Source organism: Tachyglossus aculeatus, chromosome 11 (genome assembly GCF_015852505.1).
Source record: "Tachyglossus aculeatus isolate mTacAcu1 chromosome 11, mTacAcu1.pri, whole genome shotgun sequence".
Classification (NCBI taxonomy): domain Eukaryota; kingdom Metazoa; phylum Chordata; class Mammalia; order Monotremata; family Tachyglossidae; genus Tachyglossus; species Tachyglossus aculeatus.
Genome location: NC_052076.1, coordinates 4,256,745 through 4,270,634, shown reverse-complemented (window position 1 = coordinate 4,270,634; position 13,890 = coordinate 4,256,745). Strand labels below are relative to the sequence as shown.

The following is a 13,890-nucleotide window of genomic DNA, read 5'->3' as shown; positions in this document are numbered from 1 at the left end:
AGCCGGGATTTGAACCCATGACCTCTGACTCCAAAACCGGGGCTCTTTTCCACTGAGCCACGCTGCTTAAGCACTAACTCTGCGCCAGGCACTGTACTAAGCGCTGGGGTAGATACGAGCGTGGCTCAGTGGAAAGAGCCCGGGCTTTGGAGTCAGAGTTCATGGGTTCAAATCCCGGCTCCGCCAACTGTCAGCTGGGTGACTTTGGGCGAGTCACTTCACTTCTCTGGGCTTCAGTTCCCTCATCTGGAAAATGGGGATGAAGACTGTGAGCCCCCGGGGGACAACCTGATCACCTTGTAACCTCCCCAGCGCTTAGAACAGTGCTTTGCACATAGTTGAAGAAGCAGCGTAACTCAGTGGAAAGAGCCCGGGCTTTGGAGTCAGAGGTCATGGGTTCAAATCCCGGCTCCACCAATTGTCAGCTGTGTGACTTTGGGCAAGTCACTTAATAACTTCTTCCTCTCCATCCCTCCCACCTTACCTCCTTCCCCTCCCCACAGCACCTGTATATATGTATGTATTTATCCCCTTTTAGACTGTGAGCCCACTGTTGGGTAGGGACTGTCTCTATATGTTGCCAACTTGGACTTCCCAAGCGCTTAGTACAGTGCTCTGCACACAGTAAGCGCTCAATAAATACGATTGATTGATTGATTGATTAATAAATGCTATCATTATTATTATACAAGCAAATCAGGTTGGACAACTGCCTTGTCCCATATGGGGCTCACAGTCTTAATCCCCATTTTACAGATGAGGGAACTGAAGCCAAGAGAACTGAAGTGACTCTTCCAAGGTCACAGAGCAGACCGGAGGTGGAGTCAGGATTAGAACCCAGGTCCTTCTGACTCCCAGGCTGGGGCTGCATCCACTAGGCCGCTCTGCCTCACTCCCCGGATTTCGACCCCCATCCCAAGTCCTCCATCTCGATCAATCGTATTTATTGAGCGCTTACTGTGTGCAGAGCACTGTACTATGCGCTTGGGAAGGACAAGTTGGCAACATATAGAGACAGTCCCTACCCAACAGCGGGCTCACAGTCTAAAAGTCTCCTCAGTCTCAGACTCCAGGACCGGGGATCCTGAGACCGTGAACTCCATGTGGGCAGGGAATTAGAGAAGCAGCGTGGCTCAGTGGAAAGAGCCTGGGCTTTGGAGTCAGAGGTCGTGGGTTCGAATCCCGGCTCCGCCAACTGTCAGCTGGGTGACTTTGGGCAAGTCACTTCACTTCTTTGGGCCTCAGTTACCTCATCTGTAAAATGGGGATGAAGACTGTGAGGCCCCCGTGGGACAACCTGATCACCTTGTAACCCCCCCCCCCCCCCCCCCCCCAGTGCTTAGAACAGTGCTCAAAAATCTCCAGTGGCTACCAATCAATCTGCGCATCAGGCAGAGACTCCTCACCCTGGGCTTCAAGGCTGTCCATCACCTCGCCCCCTCCTACCTCACCTCCCTTCTGTCCTTCTCCAGCCCAGCCCGCACCCTCCGCTCCTGTGCCACTAATCTCCTCGTTCTCGCCTGTCCCGCCATCGACCCCTGGCCCACATCATCCCCCGGGCCCGGAATGCCCTCCTTCTGCCCATCCGCCAAGCTAGCTCTCTTCCTCCCTTCAAGGCCCTGCTGAGAGCTCACCTCCTCCAGGAGGCCTTCCCAGACTGAGCCCCTTCCTTCCTCTCCCCCTCGTCCCCCTCTCCATCCCCCCCATCTTACCTCCTTCCCTTCCCCACAGCACCTGTATATATGTATATATGGTTGTACATATTTATTACTCTATTTATTTATTTTACTTGTACATATCTATCCTATTTATTTTATTTTGTTAGTATGTTTGGTTTTGTTCTCTGTCTCCCCCTTTCAGACTGTGAGCCCACTGTTGGGTAGGGACTTTCTCTATATGTTGCCAATTTGTACTTCCCAAGCACTTAGTACAGTGCTCTGCACATAGTAAGCGCTCAATAAATACGATTGATGATGATGATGATGATGCTTTGCACACAGTAAGTGCTTAATAAATGCTATCATTAATGTGTGCTTCGCTACTGTGAACCTTCCCAGGCACTTAATGATGCGTGGTGGGAGAGCGCTCAGTACACAGCCTCGGCGGACTGGAATGAGGAGGGGCCGTGGGGTTTGCGGGTGGGCAGTGGTTTATTCCCTTTCTACCGATCCCACCATCACCAGCGGCGGATGGGCCGCTCTCCCTGTCGGATCCGTCCGCTTCCAGTCCGGAGTCACGGGGGCCCGTCGGCCCTCGGTCCCGGGTGGGCTGCCGGGCCAAGGCGCGGGAGCCGTGGATCCAGCCAGCCCCCACCTACTCCTCGCTGTTCCCATCCAGGATGCGGCCAAAGGAAAACGGAGCAAACTTGTAACCGGCGCCCACGTAGAACTTGTTCTGGAACTCGACCCTGGTGGGCGACAGACCGGGCAGAAACGTTGGCAGGCGGGTGCTGGCCGAGCCCAGAAGTCCACCCCCCGCCCTGCCCGTCCCCAAAAGTCACTATCAGGCCTTCCCCCGCTCTACACTGTAATAATAATAATAATAATGGCATTTATTAAGCGCTTACTCTGTGCAAAGCACTGTTCTAAGCGCTGGGGAGGTTACAAGGTCATCAGGTCGTCCACGGCGGGGCTCACAGTCTTGATCCCCATTTTACAGAGTAAATAATAATAATAATGGCATTTGTTAAGCGCTTACTATGCGCAAAGCACCATCCTAAGCGCTGGGGAGGTAACAAGGTGATCAGGTTGTCCCACAGGGGGCTCACAGCCTTCCTCCCCATTTTCCAGATGAGGGAGCTGAGGCCCAGAGAAGTGAAGTGACTTGCCCAAAGTCACCCAGCTGACAGTCCTTTTAGACTGTGAGCCCACTGTTGGGTAGGGACTGTCTCTATATGTTGCCAATTTGTACTTCCCAAGCGCTTAGTACAGTGCTCTGCACATAGTAAGCGCTCAATAAATACGATTGATGATGATGATGATGACAATTGGCAGAGCCGGGATTGGAACCCATGACCTCTGACTCCAAAGCCCGGGCTCTTTCCACTGAGCCACGCTGCTTCCGCTGCTTCTCTGTAAGCTCGGAACGGGCAGGGAATGTATCTGCTAATTCTCTTGGACTCTCCCAAGCGCTCAGTACAGAGTTCTGAATATTGTAAGCTCTCACTAAATACCACTTATTGATTGATTCAGACCACTCCACTCTGCCACTGGCATCATCAGCCTAAATGTCGTTCTGCTCACGTCCTCCTTGCCCCCCAAACCTCCAAAGTTTGCCCATCCAGTGCCACACCAAACCCAATCAATCACCCGTTTTCGGGTGCTCAAATAGCTCATTCCCTGAGACTGACCCACTCTCTTCTCCCATTACACCCCAGTTGGCACCATTCATTCCTCCCAGGCTCACCTCTTCCCTATAACAATAATAATGATGGTATTTGTTAAGCGCTCACTATGTGCAAAGCACTGTTCTAAGCGCTGGGAGGATACTAGGTGATCAGGTTGTCCCACGTGGGGCTCACATTCTTACTCCCAGCGTGGCTTGGTGGAAAGAGCCCGGGCTTTGGAGTCAGAGGTCATGGGTTCAAATCCCGGCTCCACCAACTATCAGCTGTGTGACTTTGGGCAAGTCATTTCACTTCTCTGTGCCTCAGTTACCTCATCTGTAAAATGGGGATTAAAACTGTAAGCCCCCCATGGGACAACATGATTACCTTGTAACCTCCCCAGTGCTTAGAACTGTGCTTTGCACATAGTAAGCGCTTAAAAAAATACCATCATTATTATTAATCCCCATTTTACAGATGCGGATACTGAGGCACAGAGAAGTTAAGTGACTTACCCAAGGTCACACAGCTGACAACTGAACGCCTCCTACTCCTCATCTGTCCCACTTCCAACCTCTTGTCCAGGCTCTTCTGCCTGCCTGGAATTTCCTCCCACTTCCCACCTGACAGACCACAGCTCTTCCCAAATTCTCCACCTGGCTGAAATTCCACCTCTGCCAGGAGGCCTCCCCTGATGCATTTTTCTTCTTCTTCTTTTTTTTTATAGTATTTGTTAAGCGCTTACTATGTGCAAAGCACTGTCCCAGCTCATAGCCTCCCAACTATGTTCATGGCATAATAATAGTAATAATAATGGCATTTATCAAGTGCTTACTATGTGCAAAGCACTGTTCTAAGCGCTGGGGAGGTTACGAGGTGATGAGGTTGTCCCACGGGGGGGCTCACAGTCTTCATCCCCATTTCCCAGATGAGGGAACTGAGGCACAGAGAAGTGAAGTGGCTTGCCCAAAGTCACACAGCTGACAATCGGCAGAGCCGGCATCTGTGCACCTCACCTCAGCCGCCCAGAAAATATTCACACAACATTGACCCGCACACACTGCTATTTAAGCGCCACCTTATCCACATTTCCATCTTATCATTTTCTTCTTCTTCCTATTTATTTTGCCCCTCTGCCTGCTAGACTGTAAACTCCCTAAGGGCAGGGGCTATTGTCTTCTAACTCTCTATTTCATTCTCCCAAGTGCTCGGTACGTTGCTCAGCACACAGTGGACACAGAATAAATTCGAGGTTCTCGTCTCGTCTGCTGTGTGACCTTGGGCCAGTTCACTCAACTTCTCTGTGTTTCAGTTTCCTCATGTGTAAAATGGGGATTAAATACCTGTTCACCCGCCTTCTTAGGCGGTGAGCCCCATTTGGGCCAGGGACTAAGCCAAATCTGATTATTTTGTATCTACCTCAGTGCGTAGTTCAGTGCTAGGCACTTATTCCATACTTAATTTATATTCCAATTATTATTCCAATTATTATTACTACTGTAAACTGATGGATTGGGAGGATGAGGTATTTCTTCATTCATTCAATTGTATCTATTGAGCGCTTCCTGTGTGTAGAGCACTGTACTAAGCGCTTGGAAAGTACAATGCGGCAACAAATAAGAGACAACAACGGGCTCACTGTCTAGAAGAGGGGACAAAGACAACGAAACAAAACAGAACAAGTAGACAGGCAACTATCGTCCCATGCCTGGCCATTACCATTCCAAATCCATCCATTTCCAAATCCATTTCCTTCTGACTCTGTCACGCATAGTGGCAATGGGAAGCAGCAAGGGCTAGAATTTGCTGAATTTGCCCAGTGCTTGGCACATAGTGAGCGCTCAACACATACGATAAAAAAACCCTAAAAAACCTCCAAGGCTGGCCTCCCCAATCTTTACGACTCTCATTTCGGCCACCACTTCCCCAATGGGAGCGAGAGCCAATGCCCAGCCTGGAGACGGCCCGTTGCCAGTGACTCCTGGGGGGCAAGTTGGGGGGGTGGGGGCTGTAGTTAGTAGTCCGGGGGGGCAGGGGGAGAGACCCACCAGTGTAGACGCAGTGCATGCAGGAAGGCAGACAGGCCCTCCATGACCAGCAGGATGGCAACGGTGAGGACGGCGAAGATGGCGAAGATGATGAAGACGCCAATGAGCCCCGCCCAGCCATCCCTGTTCAGTCCGATGCTCATGACCATTGTCCACAGCACCTCCGACAGTTCTAACAATGACAATAATAATAACAGTATTTATTAAATGGTTTCTAGGTGCCAAGCACTGGGCAAATTCTGCAGAGCGAGCCCCAGAACAGCTCCCCGAGCCCCCCGCCGGGCCCGGCCACCCCGCGGACTCTCCCCGTGTCTCTCCGGTAGCCACGTCTATCCATCTCTCTGCCAGGTTTCTCCCTCTTTACGCCAGCTCCGTGGCACGGGTTTCCGAGCGGGAAGTGGTCCTGCCGCCTTTCTGGCTCACGTTTCCCAGGAAGTTCAACGCTGATGCGAGGGCCCGGGTTGGGGCCACGGAGACTGGTCCCACCCCACCTAAATCTTGCTATATTGTTATACTGTACTCTTCATGCAGTAAGCGCTCAATAAATACGACTGAGCACTTCAGTGGGTGGAGGGCCAGAGCGGCCAGACCCTCGTGCGTGGTCTCCCGGGTGCACAGGAGGTCTCCCCTGAGGTCCTTCCCCTGTCCCCTGTGCCACCCACATAAAATGCAGCCACGGGGAGGTGGGCACTCACGGGCGTGGGCCAGGCTGAGAGCCCAGAGCCGCAGGTAAGAAGCTGTGTTGGAGATGCATCCCAGGCAGTACTCGATGGTGTGGATGGCCTGGTGCACGAAGACGTCGCCAAAGCTGAACTGCAGGGTGAGAAGACGGGCGGTCACGGGCGAACACGACAGCGAGGACGCCGGGGGCCTACTGGCAGAGGCACCGGACGGTGGGGGTGGGTGGGTGGGAAAGGTTGGGATGGCGCTGAGAGAGGGTGAGGAGCCCGGGCACTGGAGGGAAGAGGGAGAGTCTGCCAGCGGGCCCTGTTGATGATGATGATGGCATTTGTTAAGCGCTTACTATGTGCAAAGCACTGTTCTAAGCACTGGGGGAGGTTACAAGGTGATCAAGTTATCCCACAGGGGGCTCACAGTTTTAATCCCCATTTCACAGATGAGGTAACTGAGGCACAGAGAAGTGAAGTGACTTGCCCAAAGCCACACAGCTGACAGTTGGCAGAGCCGGGATTTGAACCCATGATCTCTGACTCCAAAGCCCGGGCTCTTTCCACTGAGCCACGCTGCTTCTGGGCCCTGTTCTTTGTCGGGGGTACCACAGTGAGCCAGACCGATAATAATAATAATAATGTTGGTATTTGTTAAGTGCTTACTATGTGCAGAGCACTATTCTAAGCACTGAGGGGATACAAGGTGATCAGGTTGTCCCACGTGGGACTCACAATCTTAATCCCCATTTTACAGATGAGGAAACTGAGGCACAGAGAAGTTAGGCGACTTGCCCATACTCGCACAGCTAACAAATGGCAGAGCTGGGATGGGGATGGGGATCAACTGGCAAACTGGCATGGCGGAGGCGGCCCCCGTGATGGTTTATTGGTTAGGCCCCGGGGGGCTCATCCTGAAAGAATCTTGTGAGGCCTAAATCATTTTCTGCCCCATCTTTGGTTGAGCTGTCACTCCCTGTCACATTCATTCATTCAATTGCATTTACTGTGTGCAGAGCACTGTACTAAGCGCTTGGGAAGTACAAATTGTCAACACACGGAGACGGTCCCTACCCAACAGTGGGCTCACAGTCTAGAAGGGGGAGACAGAGAACAAAACCAAACATATTAACAAAATAAAATACATAGAATAGATATGTACAAGTAAAATAAATGGAGTAATAAATACGTACAAACATATATCCATATATACAGGTGCTGTGGGGAAGGGAAGGAGGTAAGGCGGGGGGGGTGGAGAGGGGGAGGAGGGGATCAACTGGCAAACTGGCATGGCGGGGGTGGCCCCCATGATGGTTTATTGGTTAGGCCCCGGGGGGCTCGTCCTGAAAGAATCTGGTTAGCCTTAAATCATTTTCTGCCCCATCTTTGGTTAAGCTGTCACTCCCTGTCACATTCATTCATTCAATTGTATTTATTGAGTGCTTACTGTGTGCAGAGCACTGTACTAAGCGCTTGGGAAGTCCAAGTTGGCAACATCTAGAGACGGTCCCTACCCAACAGTGGGCTCACAGTCTAGAAGGGGGAGACGGAGAACAAAATAAAACATATTAACAAAATAAAATAAATAGAATAAATATGTACAGATAAAATAGAGTAATAAATCCGTACAAACATATATACAGGTGCTGTGGGGAGGGGAAGGAGGTAAGGCGGAGGTGATGGGGAGGGGGAGGAGGGGGAGAGGAAGGAGGGGGCTGAGTGTGGGAAGGCCTCCTGGAGGAGGTGAGATCTCAGTAGGGCTTTGAAGGGAGGAAGAGAGCGAGCTTGGTGGATGTGTGGAGGGAGGGCATTCCAGGCCAGGGGGATGATGCGGGCCGGGGGTCGATCTGCACTTGTAGCAAGGGTCTCCCTCAGGGACACAGCGAGGGGAAGGGGAAAAAGGATGGGGGTCACAGGCCGGGAGACCCAGAGACCCGGCTCCTGCCTCCTCCAGCTCCGCACCGGGCCCGAGGAGCCGGTTCAGGGTCCCTAACCTCTCATGGCCTCAGTTTCCTTATCCAGGAAATGGGCGAGGGTGGAAGGTCCTTCCTTCCCCCACTACCTGGGGATCCTGGAAGGAGGAAGAAATGTGATCACTGAAGCAAATCAGCCTTGGGACAACTGAGGCGCCTGGCAGGCCTGCAGTGTAATTTCTCCATCACTCATCCCGCGGGGATAATTTACGCACTGCGGTTCACGCCCCACGCCTTTGACAGATTGAAGGTTATGTCAATAGTGATAGCTAGACTGCTGGTCTCCCTCCCGGGTTTCTGCTCAGCCAGCTGCCCTTAATAATAATAATAATAATAATAATAATAATAATAATAATAATAATGGCATTTATTAAGTGCTTACTAAGTGCAAAGCACTGGACTAAGCGCTTTGGAAGTCCAAGTTGGCAACATATAGAGATGGTCCCTACCCAACAGCGGGCTCACAGTCTAGAAGGGGGAGACAGACAACAAAACAAAACATATTAAGAAAATAAAATAAGTAGAATAAATATGTACAAGTAAAATAGAATAATAAATATGTAGAAACATATATATATATGTTTCTACATATTTATTACTCTATTTATATATATACATATATATTTCTATATATATACAGGTGCTGTGGGGAGGTGAAGGAGGTAAGACGGGGGATGGGGAGGGGGAAGGGGGGGAAAGGAAGGAGGGGGCTCAGTCTTTGTCAGCTGGGTGACTTTGGGTAAGTCACTTCACTTCTCTGGGCCTCAGTTCCCTCATCTGTAAAATGGGGATTGACTGTGAGCGCCCCCACGTGGGACAACCTGATCACCTTATATCCCCCCCGGAGCTTAGAACAGTGCTTTGCACATAGTAAGCGCTTAGTAAATGCCATCATTATTATTACTATTTTCCACCGAATAAGTACTAATGGTTAAGGGGCGAGCCTGGTCCCCTGCTTCCAAAAACATACCTGGAGAGCCCACCCCACCCCGATGGCCCCCCAGCCCGCCCCCAGCCCCACCCCAGGTCCTTCCCCACTCCCTTCCACAGACATTACCCGGAACCTAGATTTCCTGTGCGAAGACCTTGCCCCTTTCAGCTCCCCACTCTTCAGTGAGAAGACACCTGTATATATGTATATATGTTTGTACATATTTGTTACTCTATTTATTTATTTATTTATTTTACTTGTACATATCTATTCTATTTATTTTATTTTGTTAGTATGTTTGGTTTTGTTCTCCGTCTCCCCCTTTTAGACTGTGAGCCCACTGTTGGGTAGGGACTGTCTCTATATGTTGCCAACTTGTACTTCCCAAGCGCTTAGTACAGTGCTCTGCACACAGTAAGCGCTCAATAAAAACGATTGATGATGATGATGAAGACACTCCCCTCACCCCTAACCCGCCGTTGTCCAGACAAGTGACTGGCTGCAGGCTATCAACCCCTGACCCAGATTGGGAGGGGGTCACTGGCTCTGTGTCTCACAGTACCTCCTCCTCGTCCTCGTGGGGCCGCGGGGAACCGGTGTCCCCCCGGCTGGCCTTCTTGGCGTGATTGGCCTCCATGACGTCCACTTCGATGGCATCGGAGGGACTCTCGGGGTCGCAGGGGGCCTGCAGCTTTGGGGGCACAACGGGAAGAGCGGCCGTCACGGCAGAAGCAGGACCACCCCACAGGCACCCGCAATTCCTCCCACGGGGGCCGGGCCTAGGGTCTAATCAGAGCCACCTCAGGCTAACCAGCATGGCCCTGGTGCCCACTGTGGGCACGGCACTGGCCAGGGGCCCAATCAAGGCTAATGGTGTCGGTCCGTTGGGCCTGCCCCTCTAGGTCTATTTACCATTCAATTTATTTTATTTTGTTAATATGTTTTGTTGTCTGTCTCCCCCTTCTAGCCTTGTGAGCCCGCCGTCGGGTAGGGACCGTCTCTAGATGTTGCCAACTTGGACTTCCCAAGTGCTTAGTACAGTGCTCTGCATCATCATCAATCGTATTTATTGAGCGCTTACTACGTGCAGAGCACTGTACTAAGCGCTTGGGAAGTACAAATTGGCAACACATAGAGACAGTCCCTACCCAACAGTGGGCTCACAGTCTAAAAGGGGGAGACAGAGAACAAAACCAAACATACCAACAAAATAAAATAAATAGGATAGATATGTACAAGTAAAATAAATAAATAAATTTAAATAATAAATAAATAAATAATAAATAAATAAACTCTGCACACAGTAAGCGCTCAATGAATACGATTGAATGAATGAATAGGTCCTGAGGGGCTCCCCCTCGGCCCACAGTGGTGCCCCCCTGCCCTGGCCTCACCCAGCTTAGGCCGGGCCCCGAGTTCTAGCCCTCACCATCCTCTGGGTCTTCCGGTGATGCGCCCGCAGGACAAACGGCTTGAACAACAGCATCCACGGGATGGAGATGAGGGCCATGATGACCAGGAAGCTCTGGACTTCCCTCTGCAAGAACCAGGCGGGCACGTCGGTCACTGCTCCCGACCCCACGCTCCGCCAGGGCTCTGCCCGGACCCCAGGCCTCCTGCCCGTTCGCCGCAGAAACCGTGATAAAGGCTCCAACTCTACATGCACGTTGCTCCTTTTACTGGGCATGGTGAGCACTTCTGCCTTGGGACCGGGTGGAGTCAACCCAGCTCTAAAAGGGGTTCACTCCCTCCCCTCTCCCCAGCCCTAAAGGGGTTCCTCGAGGAGAAGCCATGAGTCTACGCCTCAGGAAATCTGGTTCTGGCCCGGCTGTCCTGCCTACAGACCTCGGGTGAGTCACTTAGCCCCCTGGGCCTCGATTTTGCCACCTGTACAATGGGGGAAACACCCCGGCTCTGCCAGATTGCACACTCTGGCTGCGCGGTCCGGCTAGGATGGAGTCCGTCGAGGCCCACTGTCCACAGCCCTGCCCCGGACAGGCCGGCTGGGAAACGCGGCTCGAGTCCTCCGGAGGAAGTCTGATCGACCTGGACTGATGGTGACTCGGAAGAGGAGGCGGGGGTCCGGGGCCCTACCTGGGGTCCGTAGAGGGGCACGTTGCTAGAGTCGTTGTAATTAAACAGGAACATGTTGATGAAGTGGATGAGGATGCTGGGGGCGTGCTGGGAGCTGTGGACGTCGAACCGGCACCACTTGAATATGATCATGAAGACAAGGTATCCGAACAGGCTCAGGATGAAGATGATTTCCGGAATGAACTGCAGGATTATGTTGGCCGTTTTCCTGAAATAGCTGAAATGCAATCCCACAGGGATTCTCAAGACGGCCAGAACCTCCGGGCAATGCTCTCCGGGGAACGTTGAAACAGCCAAGGCCCAGAGGTCCTACCCCGGTGACTTCGGGGGCCCCAATTTCCACCCCAAACACCCTTCCCATTCTTATTCCTGCGTGCGACAAAGCTCTGGCCAAGTTGATCAACTGGGAATTGTTCTGGAGGCACAGTATTCATTCACTCATTCAATCGTATTTATTGAGCGCTTACTGTGCGCAGAGCACTGGACTAAGCGCTTGGGAAGTCCAAGTTGGCGACGTATAGAGACGGTCCCTACCCAACAGCGGGCTCACAGTCTAGAAGGGGGAGACAGAGAACAAAACGAACCATATTAACCAAATAAAATAAATAGAATAAAAATGTACAAATAAAATAAATGGAGTAATAAATCCGTACAAACATATATACATATATACAGGTGCTGTGGGGAGGGGAAGGAGGTAAGGCGGGGAGGAGGGGGAGAGGAAGGAGGGGGCTGTAGGAAATTCACCCAGTAGGAAATTTAAGGAGAAAAGGCGGACAAGCAGAAACACCAAGGAAGTAAGGCTAAACTCGGTGTGCTTGTGTGCGTGCACGTGTGTGCCTAGACTCCACACACACACTCTCCTCCTGATGGATTGGCGAGCAGCAGCTATAGAAATCAATCAACGATCCACTGTGCCGAGCACTGTACTAAGGACTTGGGAGGGTCCAATCAATCAATCAATCAATCAATCGTATTTATTGAGCGCTTACTGTGTGCAGAGCACTGTACTAAGCGCTTGGGAAGTACAAGTTGGGAACATATAGAGACAGTCCCTACCCAACAGTGGGCTCACAGTCTAAAAGGGTCCAATACAACAGAGTTGGTATTGGACATAATTGGACATATTTATTACACTTTTTATTTATTTATTTTACTTGTACATATCTATTTATTTTATTTTGTTAATATGTATGGTTTTGTTCTCTGTCTCCCCCTTCTAGACTGTGAGCCCACTGTTGGGTACGGACTGTCTCTATATGTTGCCAACTTGTACTTCCCAAGCGCTCGGTACAGTGCTCTGCACACAGTAAGTGCTCAATAAATACGATTGATTGATTGATTGATTGATTGGTAGACACATTCCCGGCCTGGAAGGAGCGCCCAGTCTAGTATTAAGAGAAGCAGCGTGGATCAGAGGAAAAAGCCCGGGCTTTGGAGTCAGAGGTCATGGGTTCAAGTCCCAGCTCTGGCAATTGTCAGCTGTGTGACTTTGGGCAAGTCACTTCACTTCTCTGTGCTTCAGTTGCCTCATCTGTAAAATGGGGATTAATAACAATAATAATAATACTAATGATAATGGCATTTATTAAGATTAAGACTGTGAGCCCCCCGTGGGACAACCTTATCACCTTGTAACTTCCCCAGAGCTTAGAACAGTGCTTTGCACCTAGTAAGCGCTTAATAAATGCCATTATTTTTAGTAGTAGTAGTAGTATTCCTCCAAGCAGAGCCCCCGTTATATCCCACCCGACTGTGTGTCAAGATGGCTGAACTTTTGTCATTTCCCAGGGGGCTGACCCGCCCCTAAGGACATCCCCAGGACTTCCAGTCCGGAGAGGTAACGCCGACCCCAGGGAATCTGGGAACGGGGAACTCACATGTGGTTGAAGAGGCTGAGGATGACCCCGAAGACCATGTGTGTGATCCCCAACACCACGGACATTTTCATCTTGTAGGAGTTCAGGAAGGTCAGCTTGTTGGATGCCACGTTCCAGATCTGGAAGCGGGAGGAGGAGAGGGGCTGGTCAGGTAGTAATTGTGGTATTTAAGAACGTACTATGTGCAAAGCACTACACTAAATCCTGGAAGAGATACTAGCTAATTGGGCCCCACAGGAGGACCCACTGTCTAAGTAGGAGGAACACAGGTATTGAGTCCTTCATTTTATAGATGAGGAAACTGAGGCTGTGGTAGGGGGGTGGACAGGTGTCTCCCATAGCTACAGGGCAGGGGCTCGACTGGCTCTCCCGGGCACTGGTGGGGGGCGGGCAAGGAGACCCGGCTTCTGATCCCAGCTCCCTCACTGCCCTTCATTCATTCATTCATTCATTCATTCATTCATTCATTCAGTCGTATTTATTGAGCGCTTCCTGCTTGGGAAGTCCAAGTTGGCAACATATAGATACGGTCCCTACCCAACAGCGGGCTCACAGTCTAGAAGTCTTGCCCTTCTGCGAGACCTTGGGTAGGTCGCCGACACTCAGTATGAGAAGCAGCGTGGCCAAATGGAAAGAGCATGGGAGTAGGAGGACCCGGATTCTAATTCTGACTCCGCCACTTGTCTGCTGTGTGATCTTGGGCAAGTCCCTTCACTTCTCTGAGCCTCAGTGACCTCATCTGTAAAATGGGGATCAAGACTGTGAGCCCCACGTGGGACAACTTGATCACCTTGTATCTCCCCCAGCGCTTAGAACAGTGCTTTGTACATAGCAAGCGCTTAACAAATGCCATTATTATTATTATTATTATTATTATTATTATTATTCTCTAAGCCTCAGTTTCCTCATCTATAAAGTGAGGGACTCAATACCTGTGTTCCCTCGTACTTAGACTGTGGGTCCTTCTGTGG

At 51.0% G+C, this 13,890-nt stretch overlaps 1 protein-coding gene across 3 annotated transcripts in view; it reads right to left on the bottom strand.

The window, feature by feature from the left end:
• Positions 1 to 1,966: 1,966 nt before the first annotated feature.
• The window catches only part of ATP6V0A4 (ATPase H+ transporting V0 subunit a4), a 44,210-nt gene continuing 32,286 nt past the window's right edge, over positions 1,967 to 13,890 (bottom strand). For 2 of the 3 annotated variants that reach the window (XM_038753486.1, XM_038753487.1), the window contains exons 15-21: positions 12,920 to 13,038; positions 11,040 to 11,256; positions 10,375 to 10,482; positions 9,508 to 9,636; positions 6,069 to 6,186; positions 5,374 to 5,545; positions 1,967 to 2,407 (exon numbers count right to left, since the gene is read on the bottom strand). In XM_038753486.1, the coding sequence (XP_038609414.1) occupies positions 2,314 to 2,407; positions 5,374 to 5,545; positions 6,069 to 6,186; positions 9,508 to 9,636; positions 10,375 to 10,482; positions 11,040 to 11,256; positions 12,920 to 13,038 (957 nt within the window). In that variant the 3' untranslated portion in view covers positions 1,967 to 2,313. The remainder of the gene's footprint in view (positions 2,408 to 5,373; positions 5,546 to 6,068; positions 6,187 to 9,507; positions 9,637 to 10,374; positions 10,483 to 11,039; positions 11,257 to 12,919; positions 13,039 to 13,890) is intronic. The other variant, XM_038753488.1, reaches the window with a different exon arrangement.